Raw genomic sequence first — 24,161 nt, 5'->3', positions numbered from 1 at the left:
ATGGTTACTTTCTTGGCGTATGAAAAAAGAAACACATCATTCCATTTTTTTAACAGATGTCATATCCACCATCTCATGCCGAGGATATTATTCAAAATGATAAGCGTATACACTCATCACATCGCTGAAATTCTTTTTTTTTTTTTTTTTTCAAGCCATCAAAATTTGTTGAAGCGTCTGCACCTGGTATAAATTGCCTGCATCAAGAAAAAAAAAAAAAGGAAATTGTCAACGGTTTGGAATTGTGAAATGAAATTTTAAGTTCAGGCTTCGCCCCAAATACGCCATGAGTATTTTAGTGAGTATAATTGAATAATTAAAAAAATTAATTAAGAAATCATTTTAGCTTCAAATATAATACTATTTAATATATTAGTCGTAGCTTGGAATGAAATTATTTTCATATTTTTTCTAGTAAAATATCAACTATTTAAATAGTTTTATCAAAATTTTAAATAAATCTTTTCTTATATTTCGGTATTTGGAAACAAAATTTGAAGCAATTATAACAAAAATATTTATGCTAAAGAATAAAGTTGTCACAAAGGAATCAGCTCTTAAAAACTACACGGTTGAAGCGTCGTAAAATGAATTTAATACTAAGTGTTTTTAATTATAAATAATATTTTAATATGAAAAATTCATCTACATTAAATTTTAATATATCCAATTTTTCATTAAAACTTTAAAAAGAATTATAAAAATTAATTAAACATTTTGAGAGGTTTCTTAAATATATGTTTATATCGTATAATAAGTGAATATACATTTCTATATAGTCCATTTCAATATCTATCAATCATTATAAGTTAGTAATCTAGTTTTTGAAAAAAAATTTTAATTCAATGAAAAACCTTAAAACAATTTTCAAATTAAAGAGACGTTTTTCAATAACAATAAATAAAATAAATATTATTTAAATATCTCTCTTGTCGATGTTTCGACTATTTTAAATTCAGTTTACGAAACAAATCTCAAACACCACATTCATGTTATTTGCTTACGCATTGTTATAATGCAAAATGTAAATATAGTTGCTAATTAAGAAGAAATTAGTTGCTTAAATAATTATTTCGAAATCGTCATTCCAATCGAAGACCTATGCTCAAAATATTTTGGAACGAAATGCATAGAAAATCCTTTCAGAAGCTCAGAAATTTCCCAGAATATAAAAGGAAATCAGTGTTTCAATTTTCGTTGCGAAAAATGGCCTTTGTTAATTAGTGTTTCATTTGCTATCAAAATGACTTATGGATTACGATTTCTACTATAAGTTTTTTAATAACTTTAGATTTGATTTGAACTGACATTGATTTCCCCTTGAAAAATATTTTTAGCTATAATTATGTTGCAAATTAAAATTAACTATCTCAATAATCACTAGACAATACAAAATATTAATTTTAATAGATTTTTCGTCATATTTGAACAAAAAATTTAATTATTCTTATTTGTAAGTCAAGGAGAATTTGAGAAAAGCGTGTATTCTTTATTTTTTCTATTTTTCTGCACCCTACCCCATTTTTTATCTTGTTTTAGGCGAGACAAAGCTCCAGAAATGCAGTATATGAATTTTAAAAACGAAATTCTAAAACTTGAATCATATCACTAAACAAAATTTTTAAAAAAATCTTTCTGTTTTCTAATAAGGGCAAGAATTTCAAAAAAGAGGTCAATCGCGAAATTGAGACTTCACGGTAGTATCAATAATTTGCAACTTTTACGTATTTCCGATGATTAGATGTTCTGATAAAGTGATGCTTGCAAATCTATATATAAAGCAAACATTTTTCTTTTTAAAATTCAAATCAACACTTTTGAGCCAAATTAATTGCACGAATAAGACAGCAACATTTCTAATTAATAAATAATTTTTCTTCTAGGCTGCATATGCTGGTCCTAAAGGTGACACAGAATTTGGCAAGTATTTCATTTTTATTCGTCTGTTTTAATAATTAAAAAAGAATGTATTTAGTTAGTTTCATTAATACAAACTGTCCTGGAAAGCGACTACTTTACTCGTCCGTTTGAGTCAATGCTATAAATTTTACGGCTCTAGACTTTTTTTTTTATCTGATTCAGTTGCCGATATATTTAGTGAAATTATTTGTGACAATTTTTCTGATTTTTGCATGTAGTTTTTGAGAATGTTGCAACAACATAATCCAGAAAACACATGGAGGGGACTCCATGTGTTTTCTGGATTATGGATTTAAAGGACTCAGTTAAAGATTTTGACTAACTCAAAAGAGTCATCAGAGTTTAGTTTATAACGTCCCGTTTTTAAAGCGACACTATTGCTATTTTGGGACGGACCTCATAATTTTGAACCGCGATCATTTGGCCCCGACGGATTTAACGTGCACCAGGCCCGCCTACACGACGGTTCATCGGCGGCATCTGGTCTCGAATCTGAGGCTCTCCGGTTCCGAAGCCGAGATCTTACCACCATGCCACCACGGCCCGGTAAGAGTTCTCAGAAGATGAGAACGTAAGTATGTATAAAACTGTTAGGGCAATTATTATCACATGAACCTAAATCTCTTATTAGATACAAATTAATCTTGGACATTTTTTTCTTTTGATCCTTCCAACCTGTGTTAATGCTTACACAGTATATTTGACTCGGTTTTGCCTCTTAAATGATTCGCTTGCTAGGAATCTTTTAATTCCGTAGATAGCTTGGACTCATTCATTTGAAATCAAGATTTCGAGTCCATTGTGGCACTACAAAGCTTTAATACACAAATCTACGAAAAATGAATTGAACGTCTGACAACGAGTAGCAGTTGGGCAATTGATTTCCAAATAAGGGCTTCTCAGGATTTTTAAAAAAACTAACTTTCCAGATTAATTTAGGAATCAGTATTTGCATATTACAAATAAAATAACTGCCTTTGTTATAATTCATTTTCCCTCGTTTCCTCAGGGCTCAATGTGTTTAAGAAAGGCTGGTTCGCTGAGACGGGCACTCTGACTGGCGATCAAGCGCTGGCAATAAAAGTAGATAAAATTTTATATCAAGGAAAATCAAAGTATCAGGATGTGATTGTCTTTGAAAGGTAAAAATTTGAGATTAATTTTGTCTATAACATTTTCACAAGTCTATCATAAAACTATCATTACACAGGCATCTGATGCTAAAAAGGTCTATTTTTTGTTATTTTCATTTCACTTGATCTATTCCATATTCATAAAAGTGAAAATATGTAATTAAACACTTTTATTCAATTGGATATATTCCATTATTGAAAAAAATGGAATGTTGTAATCATTTTTTTATTCATTTCCTCGTACACATTGAAATTTTGTACCTTATTGCATTCCTGGCGACTTTGCTATGTTTTAATATTTTTCGAATCTAATCATCAGTGGGTCGATTCATTTAATTAAATTTTGATTCCATATTATTTTCCAGTGAATTAAAAAAAATGACATCTTTATGATGACAAAATAACAATGTATTAACTATGCTTTCTTTTCAGTTCTGCTTGGGGGAGAGTTCTGATCCTTGACGGAGACGTCCAGTGCACCGAGTTGGACGAATTTTCTTACCAAGAGATGATCACGTTTCTGCCTATAAACTCCCATCCCAACCCCAAGAAGGCAAGTACAGTGAATCTTTTATAATATAAAACAAGGTTCTTCAAAAAAAATGCTAAGGAATACGGTGTCCATAATTTCAATCTACCTTCTGTGATCAAAATAAACAAAAGAATTTAAAAATAAATTTTAAAAAAATTTAGTTATAAAATGAACATGAAATTCCCAAAGGTACCATGGAATTGTATTTGCCCGTAGTATTGGATAAATCAGCATCAAATTTATAGGAAAGAAAGAAATATAATGATTACTCGAAACCGCATAACATTGAAGAATCTGAAATGTCTTACTCATAAGCTAAGTAAAAAGAAAAGAAAATAGTAAGAGAATAAATTTCATAGACCTATTTCTACAGTCTTAAGTGCGTAGAAACATTTACTACGCAAGTAAAACTCGTACACTAATACCAAACTTTTACTTGCTGCCAAATTCTATTTCAGTTCATTACCAGAAGGTTCTTTTCAATCAAGTGTTTGTACAGTCTTTTGAGAATTGGCACTCAAGAAAAGTGAAAACCGAACAAAGGAAGGCTGCGGTTCCTACCTTCTAATAACTTTTATTTACAAAAATAAATCACACCTACATAGTGGTAAAACTTATCAACAAAGTTGTGTCATTTCTGTAGTTACATTCAGCAATCCCGCATGCACAAGGACAATAACAAATTAAATATTTAGAGCACAATAGTACACATATATTTATACAATACAGAGATATTTTAGAATATCAAGGAATTATAACATATGAATTATCCTAATCTTAATTTCCCCTATGCTCTAAAGTAAGTATCTATTATTAGGCTATAGTTTCAATATGAATTGTCAAAACACTTAGAAATAATATCAGTTTTTTTGAAAATGTTAACTTGTAAATTAAAATATTCTAAAAGTTCCCTTTTCTTCATTTCTGCAAATTTTTCCTTCTTCCTTGCCAAGTGGGTTTTCTAATATTTTACTAGAAGTTTTGTTCATCGCTTATTTTAATGAAAGAAAAACGAGGAGAGAGAATACCTTCATAAAGGAGTTGCTTCACAATAACTGAAAACATAGAAATAATTTGGTAACAGTTAGGGAACTGAAATAATTTTCTTTGCTTTAAATATTACGAAACCCAATTAATAATTTAACAAATTTCTCATTTGAAATTATCAGTAATATTTATTTGTGTTATTTGAAATTTCCACACTAATAGAGTCATTTCATGTAAAGTGACAATCTGATGAAAACACTAAAGTGAATATCAACGTAAAATAAACGTAAATGAGTATGAAAAGCTCATGACAACAAATATTGAATTGCGATTCGCCTTAGTTTCCTCCTGAAAGATACGCTGTGATTTCGAAGAGTGAATGGGCTAGTTACATTTCAGTATAAATTACTTCTATTTTCGGGATAAATATTTAAACAATATTAGAGCATTGTAAATCAGAATGTGCAATGTTATAATTTTCTGCGTGGAATTATTCTTAAAAAATGCATGACAATTACAAATCCTGACTTTTCGGAATCAATCTGAGCATAACTAGGTAGAAAAAAAAAGGAAATTCCCCATCTAAGGGAATCTTTTTCTTATATGGGATATCCATAAGATGAGACTGGAGAATGCGTATCATAAGGTATCCATAATTAAAATTCACCCATTCAGAATTGCTTGCAATCCTAATAATTTATCTATTAATTTGCGAAAAATTTCATTCACTTAATGAATTACAGCAAAAATAACTCCAAATACAACCAAGAGAGGGCGTGTTACCTTAAAAATTCTAAGTGCTCAAGCAAATATTTTTTTATATGAAACAATAACTGTTAATGCAACTTACAAACATCTGGGGCTTGAAAATTTCAATCTCTATTGTCCTCTGCTTGAACCCCCACTTCCTTTAAAACTTTTGCCCTCCCACTGGTGTGGTGAGGAAGTTTGGAGAGGGGTTGCCAGCTCAGATGTCGTCCTCGTCATCTGACCAGTTTAAAATTAGGAGATCCGTCCCAAAATTGCCCTAGTGTTGCTTTAAAGCAGGACATAAATATAATTCAACTAAACTTTTAAATATCTTTGTCAAAAGATTTTCTTTCTCTCCAGAATCAAGACAATGATGAACGGTAGAATGAATCAACAACACACATGATTCTTCAAATTTCATCATTTTTTCAGAGTCCTTTAGAGGTTATTGGATCTGCTCGAAGTTCCTTCTAAGCCTAAAATTTTCATGCAGCAACTGGTGTAATGTCAGCTCTTTTATAAAAACAATTAAATTTACAAAGAGTTATCTGCGAACTCAAAGTTAACGTGAGAGAAAGAGCCAAGAAAATCAGTTCTCTGTATTTCACGATAGTAATACAGAGAACTGATGACTTCACCCTCTGGTAGCCACATTCGAAACTTTTCTATTTTTTATTCTCTAAATCTTTTCCCTGCTCCTTTCATGAAATCTTCGAAGTTTAACACTTTCCTGATAAATATTTAAGGTCTACGGAGCTCTGAATAAGGAAATTTGATGACCGCCATTCAATGGCACCTCAATGTTTTATTGCAGGCATCCGAACTGATAAATATTTTTTCTCTTATTGTGCGCAGGTTCTAGTTATCGGAGGAGGTGACGGAGGTGTTATCAGGGAGGCTTCGAAACATCCTCTGGTCGAATCGGTCACATTGTGTGAATTGGACGAAGTAATTTTCTCTCAACTAATAGTTTATGAGTAAAAACTGAATCCTTTGAACAATCTAACTCAAAAACACTTTGAGTCATGAAATTTGGTTTATGGACTTTAGATCAAATTATTTTATTTCCATCAAATTTTGAGAGATATCCATTCAGAGGATGACTGAATGTCCTTGTGCAAATGAACATGATAGCTATAAAGCGTAAAAGTCTTGATATATAAAAAATTTAATATAGTGGCTTAGTATCTATAATAAAGTTTCATAACAAATTTGAAACCAAATCTGTCAAGAGGTTGACAGATTTGGTATTTGTATGCACATAAACCCGATAATACAGAATGTTAAAGCTTTGATTAAAAATAAAACACCGAGTTACAATTTTTAGCATATAAAGTTTAAATTTTTATAACAATTTGAAATAAAGGATTGACCGCTTCTTGACCTTTCTCACGCATGTAAATATGATAATTCGGAAACGTAATGACTTTAATTCATGATATGCGACCTTGTATTGTAATTCAGTGTCAAATTTTGTTTTCAATAGGTAAGAAAAAAAATACATATTCAGACCAAAACACATATTCATTTTTGGTACTTTTTTGTACGATAAAAAATTAATTGTCAAACATCGGACGCTAGATTCAATAAAAAGGCTAAATTCATTCCAAGGATCGATCATTCGTAACTATTGCTCGTCAATGGTATGCAACTAAGTAACATTTATTGGTTTTCTTTACCTATTGATAGAAAAACTCAATTATCATGAGTGAAAATAAAAATCTGAGCTTTCATAGTGTTCATGGCCTTACCCATGAACTTTTATTCGGCAGAGGGTGATAACATCCTTTTTAGACAATATGCGAAAAATATCGTATGGACCACTCCGTATGGTGAACAGGAACAAAATTTGTAAAAGAAATAAGTTTGAGTGGTCTCCACAAAAACTTTCCGCATACTCTCCAATAAAAGTCTTGTCCTTTTTTTCCTCCCAAAAAATTGTGAACATTAGGAAATGCCACGAATGGCCTTGCATCGCATTGGCGAGCATTTATTACAAAATGTAGATCTTTGCCGTGAATCAAATATTTTTACTGAATCTATCGCGGGAATATGTATTTTGGATGCTTTTCCCCAATCGATTGAAACTAAAATTTGGACACGGAATTTTCAGTGAAATTCGATCGCATATCGAATTTCATTGGTTTAAGTCCTTGTGTTTGTGAGTTATTGCATTTATATGCAGGAAAAAGTGCAAACCGACAGATGATCAACCTGTTGACCTCGAACTCGTGGTTCCACATTTGATAAGAATCTATATTTTAACTGCTAAACCTGTATACCAAATTCGATTTATCTAGTTCTTTACGTTTTTAAATGATCGAGTTCACTTGCATTTGAATGACCAGATTTCATTTAAATGGATTTCGTTAAAAATATAATTGGTCTCTAAAGTCTCCAATTTTATCTCTCTAACTCAAAGAGTTTTTGAATTATTGTGTTCGTATGTAGACGGACACACAGACATAATAAATGTTTTATGAATATGCTTTTCTAATTCGGGAAGATCTAAAATGCCTCAAGTTTTGAACTTTCAGACGATTACAATAATTTTTCGATACTTTGTTTCCGAAAAAGTATTAAAAAAATGGCTATTTAAGTGCGTTTAAGTGTGTTGACATCCCCTAAATAACGAAAATTATTTATTCATTTCATCTCTCCTTACTAATATTATTATATTTTATTTTTTTACAATTAAAAGAAATCAAAATACAAGAATTTTAGAGTTAATTGCAAGTTGGCACTTTCCAACTATGAAAGACGATTGAAATAATTAAGATTTACAAGCATTTATAGCATATTTGATTTGATAATGGCCATTATCGGAGGCATTCTCTACACATTTCTGTCAGGTAAAATGCTTGATGAGTTTAATAAAGATACAATTCATTAGATAAATCCTTAAAAGAAAAGTTTATAAGAATTATAATTTTATTATGTATAGCCTTGAAATTAAATGAAAAATAAATTTTTGAAAAAGGACAAATTTTAAAACTTAATGAACTCGATAGGTATATATATTTTTTTCTTTCATAATAATTTCGGAATTATCCCAACAATGGATTGGTGGTAAGATTTCGGTTAAAAATATTCCACATTCAAGACAAAATGGATATTTTATTAAAGATCCATTCTGTATATGCATCTGAATCTCCCTTTCCAGGATTTCTAGTCATATTGAAATGTATGTCGTGGAAATCTGGAGAGGCAGATGACGGTCCGGCACCATTCTTGTTATCTATCTATAGTTCAGTTTACGATGTCTTGTCACAAAATTGCTTCAGGATAGGAAAATTAAATTTTTAATTTAATTTTCCTATCCTTTAAATTCAATGAAAATAGTATTTTTGAATTTGCAGAAATAATAACTTCTATTCTGATACATATTTCCTGAGTTAGTGAGAAAATATTTGGTTTCATCTCCTTGCAATGTTTTCCAACAATTAAAATATTAAGCCATTTTATATATCCATATCTGGACTTCCATTTTACATCATAATTAGCGCCTTTGCAGAAAGTTATTGAAGTGACAAAGAAGTTCTTGCCATCCATGGCCAAAGGTTTCGACAGTCCGAAGCTGAAGCTCTGCATAGAAGATGGAGCAGAATACATAAAAACGCATCAGGGTGAATTCGATGTGATCATAACAGACTCGCCAGATCCGAAAGGTAGCATTTTTTTTTAACTTGTCATGTGTGAAATTTATATAGTTTTCTCAACTTTTTAATGCATTCTTATAAGTAGCTTGCTCCACTTAAAAGTTTTAAACAAATAAAATAACAAATGCATATTTCTCATGTATTCATGTTTAATGTGTGCTATATACGCTTTAGCAAGATTTTTTTAACTGACATTCCAAGGGAAAGAGACTATAAATATCTGAATATTAACTACTGATTTTAACTTGTTTAGTTTTGTAAAAATTTTACCCAATAAAGGAAGAAATTTAATGTCAAATAACAATTCTAGAATATGACTAAAATGTACCAAACTTATTAAAAAATGGCAGATACAAGTAAAAAAGATTTCTATGCTTGCTTTAAGGTCATAAATAACGAAAATAATACCATAATCTTCCAACATCAAATATTGCATAGTTTAAATTTTGCGCATTTTATTTTGCATTTAGTTTCAACTTTTCTACTTCATGATATGCTATTTCTTATTATAATTTATCATCACATATTTTTTAAAAAATTCAGGAATTTTTATTCAAAAAGTATTAAATTCCGCTATAAATCCAAAACATTTTTAGATATATTTCTTCTAGGAATATTACTTATTGCAATGGTTTTTATGGATTACTGCTTTAGGAAAGGTTCTACATACTTTCTGCAGAGAATGGTCCCGAGAACCCAAAGCTGTTTAAATGCTAATCTTATGAAAATCATTACTTGTATAATTTTGATTGAATTTTAACAGGCGCGAGAGAGGAAGTGTAAAATTATCGGATAATTTCGTAAATAAGCCATGAAACTGAAGAGGGGAGAGGATCGTTGGGAGTTTTGAAATAGACATTCCCCTAAAATTCGCTTATGATTGAAAGTAGAAAGGGATTCAAAATATGCGAATTGTCGTCTCATAGCATTTTTTTTTTTTTTTGGTTTTGGAACAGGCGGATTTCAGGTTCGAGACCCGATTCCACGGAAGTACTATCGTGCCAGCGGGTCTGGTGCTCGCTAAATCCGTCGGGTCCAAACATCCTCCATTCAGTGTGGTGTGGAAGTTTGGAGAATGGGTGCCAGGTCAAATGCCACCCTCGTCATTTGACCGCGATTCAAAATTTCGAGGTACATCCCAAAATAGCCCTAGTGTTGCTTTAAAACAGGACGTTAATATAACTAAACTAAAACGTAGCATTTTTCTACATTTAACTCATCGTTTTTTGTATTTAGAATTTTTTTTCTTCTAGTTAGCTAATGTACGTGACGATTCAATTATATTCTTTTCAGTCAAGATAGTTCCAATTCTTATCAAATGTTTAGAGGAAATGGCAGAGGTCGTGAAATTTTTTCTTTCTCATATATCCCGGAATCTTTGCCTTTCGGCCTAAACAAAAGGAATTTCTTTATTCAGATAAAACTTTATTAATTTCATAATGTTTTGTTTCAGCTCCCGCCGTCTGCCTTTTCCAACGACCCTATTATGAAGCTCTGAAAAACGCTTTGAAGCCGGGAGGAATCATAGCCTCTCAAGGTTCATATCACTCTTGGATTGTTCTGTTAACTTTTTGTTAGATTGCATTTGGAAAATTGAGATATATATATATATATATATATATATATATATATATATATATATATATATATATATATATATATATATATATATATATATATATTGTAATAAACACAGTGGAATTTGAATTGAAATTTCTCAGTAATGCCAACTTTTGTCTGGATTCTTTATATATTCTTAGTAAATTAAATTTTAAAATAGCATCTATAATCTGAGTTTATTTTGCCTAATGTGAAGTCAAACATAGATATTAAAATTTTTTAGTTATTCGAGTTTTTTTTACTCGAGTTTTTTTCTTATTTAATTATATTGCTTTCCTTTTTATTGTCATATACTTATTTATTTACATTTATTTTATATTATTTTATTTCATTTGCTTTAATATTTACTACTTATTAAATAATTAGAGCTATTTATCAATACTTTTAAATATTTAAATAATGATCATTTTTATTTTTTTATTATTTTTTCTTAATGAGTTCATTCATGGACATGATTTTTCTTAATTTGTGAATAAATTACATTTTTTTCTTTGTTCTAATACCTCAAGTTCCATTCAGCATGTGAGATTTTATTCACTTTGAAACCTTACAAATAAGTGGCTCTTCACTTATTAAAAAATCTGTTTCATACAGCACTTTGCAATAAAATATGCGAAATCTGGTACTTGTGCCATTTGCTGTTTTAAAATGTTTTGAGGAAGCCTAGGCGTTTAATACAAACTTTGGAATGATTGATTGATTTGTAATGATTGAATAAAACTGATTACAGTGCACCTGTATAAAAAAACAAATCTTGGGAGAAATTTGAACGAAATAAATAAAAATTATTTAATGCATTTACAATCATTATTATTTCTTTAGTCTTGAAGCGCATTAATAATTAATACGTCCATTCACATATCCGATTTTCCGAATTAAGAGATATCTGTATTACCGCCTACTTCGGGCTCTGATTTGCTTATAAATGTAATCACCAAATGTCTAAATGCAAAGTACAAGTGATTGCTTTTTGTTTATCTATGTTTTTATGTACAGTTGAAATATTTTTGTTTGTTTTTTTGTTTGTAACTAACCAAAATGGTTTCCTTTTCATTAATTTTCTTTTATTTCAAAAATTATATATATTTTAAACGCAACAAGGTGATCTTTTTTTCGATATACATACAATAAAATAAAAACAACCATTATATACGTCAGAAATAAACGAATGAACGAAATAAATAATTTTTAAAAAGGGAAATTTCATATCTTAAACTAGAACGATTTTATATGAAATTGTAGCAATTGCATTACTTTATCTTCTCTTTTTGGATAATAGATGGCAATGCCTGGTTAGGTATGCATTCTATAGTGAAATGCGTTAGTTATTAAAAAGGAGAAGAGATGCTGTTCTGTTAGAGAGGTGCGCGAGTTAATGTCTTGTCTTTCGTGTTTTGTGTTTGCTTTGTGTAAAATGTGACCATTAAAGAAATGTTCCCGAAAACATACGTCCTCTTGCTTCCACTGTAGACGTCATAATGAACTTCATTCCACCATAAGAATTTGAGATTAGCATCAACATGCTAATTTTAATTTTTAAATGCAATTCCGAATGTCATATTTTGGTTTTAATTATGTCTTTATTAAAAAGATACGTTTTTTTTTTTTTTTCAGGAGCGTCATTTTGGTACGACAGGAACCTGGTGAAAGAAATGCTCAAACTGTGCCGATCGCTCTTCCCCGTCGTCGAATATGGAGCATCCTATGTCCCTTCCTTTCCTGCTGGACAAATCGGACACATCTGTTGCTCCACTTCTAAGGTAACATTGACACTTCGCTCCAGTACTGAATTAGTTAGTTATATTAACATTCCTTTTTAAAGCAGCACTAGGGCTATTTTGGCACGGACTTAGTAATTTTGAACCACTGTCAGATAACGAAGACGGCAACTGAGCTAGCACCCCCTCTCCAAATTTCCACTATATACCAGCGGGAACTTTCTAGTACTGAAAGAAACATTTATCATCTTCCTCAGGATTTTATTTTCTTTAATTTCTAAATAGAGAAATTGTTGTAATCTTCAAAAAAATTCGATCTCAAGATTTTGAAAAAATTCCATGTTTCGAACTTCGCGAAATCCGGAATTTCGGCCGAACACAGTTTTCGAAATTATATCTATGTTTAGAAACGAGAGAGCTAGGCGAATGAAAGTTGGTATGCGATCTTTAATTCAGAATCACAAATCTGTGGAAAATTTTGATCAAAATTTCTCTCTGTCAGTGAGCATGTCAATATGATATCTCAAAATCTCAATGAGCTTACAATAATGAAATTTGGCGCAGTTTTAGCCTCAAAAATAAGGTTTTTTATTAAATTTTATGAAAATCAATCAAAAATTAACTTCGGTAGGCCTATCCATGCGAATGTGAAGACGATGACTCAAAAAAGCAACAGAGACATGGTAAACCTGGTAGTGAAGTCTGGGCTTCGGAACTGCAGGGTTTCAGGCTCGGGACACGATTCCACCGAAGAGCCGTCTTATAAGCGGTTATGGTACATGTTAAATCTATGGGGGCTAAACATCCTCCGGCTGATGTGGTGTGGAAGTTTGGAGAGACGATGCCAGCTCAGGTGTCGCCCTCGTCATCTGACCGTGGTTCAAAATTACTCCAAAATAGTCCTAGTGTTGTTTTAAGACGGGACATTAATATAACTAAACTAAACTAAAAAAAGCAACAGTCTAGTTTAATAATTTTTAAACATACTATTTTGTATAATAACAATAGAAACTGATTTTATGGATAAGTCCGTATCTTAATCACCACAATTAAAACCCTGATAAGTCAGAATTTTAACTGCCCAAAAGCTAAATAAACAAACATTTGAATCCAAACGCTCAATGTAACTTAATTAAATTACTATTTTTAAATATTTCCAATTACTAATTAATAGTTTTAATTATTACATAGTAAAATTTATATATTATTATATTATTATAAAATTATAATTAAATTATAATAAAAATACTTAGTTATCTTTTCATAATCACTGATGGATGGGATAAACGAGAAAAGGTCGTCCAAATGGAATAGAAACGAAGGGAGGTCCAAGCCGATGCCAGAGGCAGCAATAGAGTTAGGAATCACGGAGATTGGGATCGCAAGACAAATAGAAAATTTTGCTACAAAAATTCTGATTTTGCTAAATTATTAGCATATAGATATTTTTCTCTTGGCCAGAATAGTGTCAGGATATTTTTATGAATAATTATTATTTTGCTTTAATATAAAGATTATTTCTTACCATTTTTAAGAAAAAATTTCAATTTAAATCCGTTAAGTTTTGAGAAAGTATTTTTTTTTTCTGCCCACTATTGGTAAATACTTAGGTCGCATTTCTATTCAATTTAATGGTTTATTCTTGTATAAATAAATAGATAGGAATAAGATGTTATAATTAAAATATGGCTTTCTTCACAGTATAGATTTCCTGGGAATTCTTTCAAATTGAAAATGTTTGGCGATTTCCCATAATAATTCGTGATTTATGATAAACGAAGTTAAAATTTTCACCATCATCTTAATTTGATTTATCATGCCACTGAATGATATGGATGATACAAATGTCAAAAAGACAAACTTTTTTTATGAGGCTCAACATCCATTCATCCGACCACAGTGGTTGGAGTGGTGGTATCGGATACCCATGACACCTCTGTAATATGTGTTAATTAACAATATTTTTCAATATACGAAAGTAAGCCTTATGCTCAAAATGAGGGATCTGATGGGGAAAATGTTAATTTACAAAATTTCCAGACCAAATATCAGATTACGAAATTCTGGACAGATAGCAAAAATTATCGCCGCAGTTATTCTCCTAATAAAAATATATAACGTCAATTAATCTCATATAAATCCAAGGAAATCTCCAGAAAACAAAAAGTATTATTAAATCCTGTCATACCATCCTATGAAACCTCTCTCTGCTCAACGAACAATGAACTTTCAGTACAGTCGCATTTACATCAGTTGACAACACTTGACAGAAATGTAAACAAATGTTGATGAGCAGATAAATGCTGATGAGAATTTCGCTTTAATTAAATAAATGACACTCATTTGCCCTTCAACAGATTTGCCATGTCTGCAATGCAAATTTTGTTTTTCTCCAGGGGACGTTGGAATTCAAAGATTTTTGCATTTGTCGTTTATAAAAATTGTTCTGGACATTGCAAGTCCCCTATAACTCCCTCTCTGCCTATAACAAATGCATTGGAGTGTGTCTAGTATTATTAATTGAACTTCCTTCTGCAAAAATATATAATCAAGCAATAATATTCCAAAACTTTTCTGAAATGCTCTGTTTTCCATTTAAATAATTCAAGATGATCATGAAATTAATTTTTCCTGTTGGAAGCATCTGAAACTAAAACTTGTGAAACAAAACTTCATACACAGACTGAGTAAAGTGTGGGGAATAAATTGTTCAAACTAAATATGCCAAAACTGCCAGTGCAATGGCTGGAAAGGGAAGAGAAAAGAAAATTCTGCAAGAAGGTCAAGATATCCTGGTATTGATTACTAAAATATTATTTATTTTGAATTTCATATGTATGCCATTACTTTCGGTTTTTGCATTTTTTTTACCACTAGAACATCAATTTTTTAAATATCCTTGTGACTTTTCCTATCGGTTACTTTTGTAATGAAATATTTTGTACATGCCTCCCACAGACGATTTATAAAACTTGACCTCATTCTCTTTATTATTTTAAGCTTTAGATTCCCTTAAAAAAGAAAAATAATTTTATTCCTTCCCCTGTATTTATTAGTGTAGTATTTTTCATATATATTTTCGGTACATTTTCTATACACAACATGAACATGGTTGTATTATTTTAGATATTTTGAAATACTTTGCCGTTTTAATGTTCTTTTTTTTTCTCAAAATGATATGGGATTTTGTAGAAAGAATATGTATATTATGCGAGCTGAGATCTAACCTTAATCACCAGAATTATATTTTCTTAAGTGCTAGAAGACTTTCACATTTGATATTTTCATATTATTATCTATTAAAGCTTATTAAATCAAATCTATCAAAACTTCGCGCAGAAAATAATAATATTCTTTGAGATATTTGGAGCCCATAATTGATGCAATGTATAAATCTCCACTTGCCAAAAGGAGCAGTGTAATTGCTTTTTTTTTCTTAACCACTTAAATGTTTTATTTTATTTACTATCTAATAAGAAGACACCTTCTATTTTGGGAATATTCTCTTATTTTGATTCAAATGGAAATCAACTTCACTTATCTTTGTATTCGAAGTAATTTTAATATTGAATTATAATCGTAATGAAGGGTTTATTTTTTGCTTACAACTATCAAAATTTGATAAATCGTTGCACATGCGGCATAGGGGCTAAACAGTTCAGCGGTTATCTGAAAGAACTGTTCTATAAGTGGTCTTGATTTCAAATTTTATAACCTAAATCACAACCATATTCTTAAATTTTCAGCAAGTCAGTCCCACAAGAATCTTTCAAACTTAACTGCTCTATTCTACAGTTTTCAGCGCTCGTTTTTAAGAATGCGATAGTTTTGCCCATTACATCCAACATTCTCGCTATTTCCAGAAAATTGCGCAAATTGCTTCTACTAAAGCAGCATCCCAGAAAATGAAGTGAGGGTGATTTCAACCGTGGACAACCAAACAAAAATGACACAAATATCAGTAATGCACAGTGATGTTTGATTAATATTGAAGCATATTTTTCAACACAAAAATTTCAACAAAAAAACACAATTCTCCTTTACAGCGAATGATCAAGTGAATTTTCATCAGCAAATTTTAAAATATCCATTTTATTTACCTATCTTTCTTTTTACTAATTTAATTATTTCAATATTCTTTAGTCTTCATTTTTCTTTGATTTTTAAATTATTATTTTCCTTTTTTCTTCCACCCAAATAATAAAGGGAACTTTTTGGATATGAGTGCAGTTCAAAGGCATTAAAGAGGAATTGCATTTGCATGGATAATATTCTAACTGTATTTCCCATTGAACCATTTAATACTATATCAACGTTGCGTTGATCATCCAGTCTTAGTTGAAGTTTCCTTGTTTATTGTGCAGGGTAAAGATATGAAAAATTTACAATGTATGAACATTTATCTACTGGTTGTTTTTTCTCTTGTTTTAACATGATTACAGGTTGGAAACTATCTAAAAATTAATACATGCACAATTAAAAAATACTAATGCTCTGCAAGTCATATTATTGGGTCTAAAATGACCTAATTTGATTAAAATTACCTACCTAAGAATTTACTTTTAGGATAGTAAGGAAATGGGTTTTTAAATCTTAATTGGGTTATTTAATTAAAAATAAATTGAAATAGTAATGGTCGTCTAGTTTTAATTTTAATGTAATTAATTTTAATGTTTGGCTTCAAAAAAGTTTTCCCTTAAAATTCAAACGAGTGCTTTATTATGACTTTTTAGGAAGGTTTTTTGAAAGTGTCATAAATCCGCTAATAACATCTATAAAAAATAATTGCAGCAATCATTTTTTATAAACATATGGTTTTATTAACTCTAAATTAAAATTTAGAATTAATTTTAACTTGAATTTTTAAATTATTAATTTGAAATTTCCCATTTGAAATGAAAAAAATGTGATTGGTTTGGTTTGGTTATATTAACGTCCCGTTTGAAGCAACACTAGGGCTATTTTGGGACGGACCACGTAATTTTGAACCGCGGTCAGATGACGAGGACGACACATGAGCTGGTACCCCCCTCTCCACACCACACCAGCGGGAGGACATTTGGTCATGACGGATTTAATGTGCAACAGACCCCCTTACACGACGGTTCTTCGGTGAGAAAAAAAATTTGAATTAGAGCATTAATGGATATGATAATAATTTCCAATAATTTTTCGCTTCCAGGATACCAACTTTCGGGAACCCATTCACAAGTTTTCAGATGACATGCTGGAAAAAATGGAGTTGAAATATTACACTACAGACGTCCACAGAGGTGCTTTTGCGCTTCCACTGATGGTGGCGAAGGTAGGCAACAGAATTATGAAATTATATTCTTTAAGAACGTTGGAAACGAAATTTTCATTAACGATACATGGACGATAAAAATATGAAAAATCGACTAATACTGAGATTTTTTTTATTTTCATCTTTTATGAATAGTTTGATATCTTTATTCGTTTGCTGAATATTGGAATTTTTTTGTTGACTTGAAGAACTTTTGTTGATGTCATCCCACTTGTTTACATTTAGACAGCTGCAGTATGACACAGTTCTGTTTTCCACCAAGTGATGGAGTTTCAAAACACTCCATGCGCATCACATTTTTAGTTATAACCCTAAAACTTTTCTGTTATATTATATAAGCATGTGATATAATTTGGCATGGAATAACATATAATGATATAATATGGCATTCCAAATCATTTATGAATCTTAGAATTTTTTATGCTGGAAATGATGACAATGATTTTTTTTTTAATTTTTCAGAAAATGTTAAATAATTAACTTTTGAATAAAACTTGTATTTTCAATAAAGTAAGGCAAGCAAAATATTGTGTAGGATTAAAATATATATATAATATATATATATATATTCATATTCATTTTTTTTATCAAAACCTCAAAAAATTGCTAGTGAATTTTGATGAAAATTGTTTTACATCATTAGTCTAACATAATATTTCTATGTAATAACAATTTTTATCAAAATTTTGGAACAATAATTTCAGAAATTTAGAATTTTTACTTTCACTGTCCATTGTACCCTTAACAACTGAAGTCGTACATGCACGATTCACATGTTCAGAAGCCATAGTGGGCGCATTTCGTAGTAATCAAGTACTTGTAAATATCCTAAACTATTTAAATAGCAACTAATTTTTTACATCAAAATATTATGATGTTAATTTTAATGTCGAATTTCAAGTATATGTATTCACATTAATTTTAATTATACTCATTAGACTCAGATATTGCTTAAGTATATTTATATTGACAAAATTTTGAAGCAAGTTCTATAATATAAACGGAAAATAATTTCTAATGAATAGTACAGAGAATATGGAAAAAGCTTTCAAAGCAGCCACAGCTGAGCAAACTCAATAAAAAAAATCTACTGATGATAAGATAATGTAACTGGAGTTGCAATCAACAACAGAGAAAAGTGGAACTCTTGTCGCTCTGAGATAATTGATCGAATATCCAGTATGATTTCCGTGCATTCAAACATGTTGATTCTGAATTAATAATACGGTTAGTCATCGCTACTAAAGTATGCAATGACCGATTTTCTCTGTGAGTCTGGAAAAGTATAACTTCTAGTATGCGTACATATATATATGTGCTTACTTTTTTCCATATTTGTTTGTATGCTTTGTTAAATTAATTATCAATGCTTTAAAACATTCATCTATCCGTATTTTATGTATGATTTTCAAAAATTAAAAAAAAACATATAGTGATTAACTCAATGGCAGATTTTTCATTCATTGTAACAGTGTGTAATGGCGGATAAATTATATTCGCTTTAGGCATCATTTTGCTTATATTATATATTTATCGCTTAACTTCATGTAAAAAATGTATAATATCTAAATTTAAAACCTAGTTAAAAAAAATTACAATTTTAAAAAAGTACTCGATTAAATGTTTGAGTACAGATTGGAAGGCAAGCTTTCATCAATTCTCTTAAAATATTGAAAGGATACCTAATCACGTGCAATGAGAGAAATTCGAGCTTCTTGAAAAGTTCTGAATTTGAAAGTAGAAAAAAAATATCATTTTTAAATTTCAAACCAAAAATCAAAATATCTGTACAAAAAAAAAAAAAAAAAAAAAAAAAAAAAAAAACTGAGACAGACCAAAAATTGAAAAACCAAATCTAAAATCGAAACATCAGCTTGTTTTCCTGATTCAACTTGTCAGATCAATTCTATTTAGTTGATGTATACTTTTCCGACCGAAAGCCAAAACTGAGTAAAAAAGGGAAATTCAAAATTGTGGAAAAAATTATTACTGATTATTACAATCATTGTAATCATATGAAAGCATTTTATTGGTTGAAAAGTCATTAGCCATTGCATATTAAATTTATACTTAATCAGTCAGAAAAGGAAATATTTTTGAAAAAAAGGATAAACGTGATTCTGGTTTGATGCAAAGGCTCAAAAAATCGATGAATCGGCATTTTATAAATTCGCATCGGTAATAGTTTCCATATTTGGAGGTATTTAACGCTTTAAAATGTTGCAAGGTATTCCGAGAGATCATTTTGGTTTTAAAGAAAGATTCAGGCATAAAAAAAAGTTACTTTTGCAACAAAACATAGAATAGAACACAAAAGACGACCACTATATGAGCTCTTTGACAGGGAATTGAGTGAAAAGGTATCCATCATACGCCAAATTTAATGTACATTGCAGGTTTAATGAAATAGAATTTCCCAATCGCGCAGCAGCCAATAACAATGAATGAATAGCAGCATGCGAAGCATAATAGACTCGCACAAGAATGTTTACTCCTTCTTTTGAATGTTGGCTGGTGATGCTGCATTTTACTTGCCATTATCATCCAGCTCATGCTGCAAACGACTTGTTAATCATGGCGTTAGGTTATTGTGCTTTTGTAAATTTGAATTTTATTCTATCTGTGTTCGACCATTCATAGGGCGTAGCCTTTACATTTAATTAAATTTGCTAGCAAAGTACTTGTTTTTGTATACTTGGCCTATTTTTAAAAATTTATAAAGATTCTTGAGGATGACTCGAGTGAGGAAATCAGTCAATTGTGAGAAGTAGAATAATAACCTCATAATCACATGATAAATTAAAGCCCTCAACGTCAAACTTCATGTTTTCTTACACTCATTTTTCCTGAAGAATGAAGAATGGATTATAAGATTTAATCAAAGTGCCCCATAAAACGTTTCTCATTTAAATACTAATAGACTAAGGTAATAATATTGATCAAGGAACATTTTATAGTCACTCATTATTTTATAAACATCTTCCAAGATTTTCTTCAAGAGATGGAAATAGAAAAGAAATGTCGAAGAGTCAGAAAAGAAACATCTAAATTTCAAATGCTTGTTTTCCGTACTTACTAAAATAAATCTTCTTTTCTATAGAATTTATTTTTTGCTAAAGTTATGCTTGTTAAAAACTGTCGGGAAAGTAGCATTTAATTTATATCTTTTATACACTCTCTACATCTTTTGTACATTTGTAAAATGAATCAACTTTTCTATAAAATATTTTCGCCCCACATAATTTTGGATCGCATTCAAGCAGAAAGTGTCAGTTTTATAAATTGACATCTGTGCCCTCGAAGTTGTCACATGCACTATATATATTTTTATTTGTTAATCTAAGGATATAAAATATCCTCAAATCTATTATGATGCATTTATTTACGATAGTAAAAAGTATGCTGAACCAATAAGTTGACCAATGAAAAATCTTAAATACGGAAAAAAAATTGTTATACAAGCTCGTGATTAAAAGAGTAGTTTTAAATAAAATTTTATAGTAAATTTTTTACGTAGATATCCAAGAAAACAATATGTAAATAATTTTTTTTGTTTTACAGGATTTTGAACAAAAATGGAGAACCTAAATAATATGAAACCTATCGCATGTGGGAATATTTTGACACATCAACATAGCTCATCAAAAAGTACATGATCTTTGCTGCAACGTAATACAGAATTGTTGCATTAGATCTTCCTTATTTTTATATAAAATAGTTTATTTGCTTTGTTGTAAAATTTTAAAATATCTCATAATATGCATTATTTCTGTTTGTGTATTAAAAAAATTTATTTCATAAATAAATAGTGAAAGAATTGTAATGAAATAAACTATTTTGGATTGTAAGAATTTTTATGTATTTCTAATTTTTCACACATAAAAATACGCTGTCAGCATAAGATATTCATTTGCTGTTACACAGAAAATGAATATTTTATGTAAACCAACGTAAATCATGAAGATTTTATTTTCATTTGCAATTGGCTATTAAAATAATGGAAATACTTGTGGATAATTTATATATCGAATACTTGTGGTATTTAAGAATATGTTTCATAAGCATTGAAATATATTCCTAGATACCAGTTTTTTAATATAAAATGAGCATATCATGGTGGTATGAGGTAACTGTAATGAAAACGTATACGTCTTGAATTTTTGTCAAAAACGTCAACTGCTCATACCACATAGATTTTTCAAAGATGCCAAATTATAGGATTCCAATTAGCTAAATAGAATGTGACCAAAACATCCCAATTTTTAAGCGTTTCTAGCGGTACAGTGTCAAATATCATTAAAGCGTACATGCAGCGCTTCAAGACAAGCTCTGCAAAACAAAGTGGAGGGCAGAATCAGCATCTGGATTCGCCAGTGTCAATAATTACAGTTAAGAGACACCTTCATAAATAAAGCATTTATGGCAGAGTAGCAATTCTCCATACACAGATGTTAATGCCAAATGTCGTTTACATGGTGCCATAATCAAAAAATCCAGTAGATTGGTAAGTGGAGATATTACATGGTCAGACAAATAATCTTTCACACTTTTCCCCACATTAGGACACATTTGGAAGAACATAATCGTGAATTGTTTCCTTCCAACTGTCAGGCATGGAAGTCCGTCATGGATATGTCTATGAGCAGCCGAGTCATGAGTTTCTGCTGGTACAGTCGTAACCCTGAAAGAAAGGATCACTGGAGAGAAAAATACAGAGAAATTTTAGCTGTATAAGTTTATCCTATGATGCAAACTTTGCTTCCTGCAGGAGATGAAATTTTCTAGGATGATAATACTCCTTGAACTTTCCTTGAAAAATTAATTTCAAGCTTGATGGAAAAAATATTGTTATTGTTTGATAGATAACTTCATTTTATACTTCATATGAAATAATAAATGTTACAAGAACTAGTACAATTCTTTAATTTATTCTAAGTGAAATATTTGGAAATCTTTATCATTACTTTTGGCTTCTCGTTGTATATTCGAGAGGAAGCATCCGAATGTTTCTTAGAATTGCTTGAGGTGTGGTACGATGGGATGCTTATTTTAGAATATAAAAAGCTGCTTTCCGCCCATTTCATTCTTTTTTGATAATTAATAGACGAAATTTTTACAAATAACATTCCTAAGTCTTCAAAACCCTCCCTTTTTTTTTTTTTCATATGTTGTGGGGAAAAAAGTTGCTTTGTTCTACATTAAAGCCAGAGTTCTTTCAATGAATTTAATCTTTATATGTATATGTTTGAAATCTGAATTTTACCCTTTTGAAATGCAGATAGTGGCACCCTTTTTTCTATCACATTCTCATTAAAAGTTTCTTTGCTTATGGTAAAACCTATTCTTGTTCTCCCTCACTGTCAATAATTCTAAACATGACACACATTTCGATAACATATATAGAGAGATTAAATTTTAAACCAAGATAAATCCATCAAAGATAGAATAACCTCTCAAGGAGATTCAAATGCCAATCATTTTTTTTTCAAGTTTATTGGCATTAATTTAGATATCCCGTACTTAGAGCAAAATAATCTATGCCTAAGAAATGCATGGTTATTCAAAATATTAAATCAGAGTCTTTTTCTTATTGAATAGTTCCAAAGCCGCTTTTCCCAACGATGGCTGAATTTAAATATTTATGGACAATTATTAATAAAAATAATAAAATTAAAAATTGGTTTTTATTTGTGTTCTTTATACCTATTGTTTTAATCAAAAATTTAAAAAATTGTCAAGTTGTTTAAAATTCTGAATGCTCTACAATACCGCGAAAATAAGCCAACGCAATCAACATTTAATGGTTAGTTTTGCTATTATCATAAAATAACCAACATATGTTGTTGGTTATTTTATGCTAATAGCAAAAAGTAGATACAGTTCCCCATTTGCCAAATTTCAATATTGGTTGGGGGTTAGCATACTTGCTGATATTTGCAATTCGAAATCCATTTTAAACAGATACTTTTAACAGAAACATGTTGCTTGCCAAACTGCTTTAAAACAGATTCAAATGTTGACAAAGTTTTAGTATTTATGTTGAAGGAGCATTGAAGACAGCAGTTTCAGACAGCACTTTTTTTAAACAATTTTTTTTTAACTTTGATAGTTTACACTTACTAATTTATTTGCCAGACCATTTTCGTATCCTATTCATTCCGCATATTTTTAATCAGCTTTTATACTTTAATGAAAGATTTAAAAAATTATCATTAACCAAATTTTGAATTCGAAGAAGAAATTTTTCTATAAAAACAGTTTTAATTACTTAATTTTATACAAATTATAATTTTTTGCCATATTTTACTGTAACCTTTTAAATTATATTTATTATTAACCTTCTTTACCAATTTAAGAAGATATAAAAATCAATTTTTGAAAATTGAAAACATCTTGCAACGTAAATTCAAATCTATTTTTCACCTATGTTAAATACTTATAAAAATTTCATACGGACAAATGTTTTATGTTATATGAAAGGCATATAAGTCAGTTTTACACCGCATCAAAAATTTAATTCTCTTTTTATCTTTCCAT

The 24,161-nt window shown here is 30.0% G+C and overlaps 1 protein-coding gene across 1 annotated transcript; it reads left to right on the top strand.

The window, feature by feature from the left end:
* Window positions 1–188: 188 nt before the first annotated feature.
* Window positions 189–21,475, top strand: LOC129957172 (spermidine synthase-like). The gene is made up of 10 exons (XM_056069360.1): window positions 189–298; window positions 1,884–1,920; window positions 2,930–3,062; window positions 3,486–3,606; window positions 6,178–6,270; window positions 8,837–8,990; window positions 10,435–10,518; window positions 12,216–12,361; window positions 17,502–17,624; window positions 21,186–21,475. Exons 1-10 carry the CDS (start codon window positions 287–289, stop codon window positions 21,210–21,212), a joined length of 930 nt encoding a protein of 309 aa, XP_055925335.1. The 5' UTR covers window positions 189–286; the 3' UTR covers window positions 21,213–21,475.
* The last annotated feature ends 2,686 nt before the right edge of the window (window positions 21,476–24,161 follow it).

Source organism: Argiope bruennichi, chromosome 11 (genome assembly GCF_947563725.1).
Source record: "Argiope bruennichi chromosome 11, qqArgBrue1.1, whole genome shotgun sequence".
NCBI lineage: Eukaryota > Metazoa > Arthropoda > Arachnida > Araneae > Araneidae > Argiope > Argiope bruennichi.
This window is presented reverse-complemented; position numbering and strand designations above follow the sequence as displayed.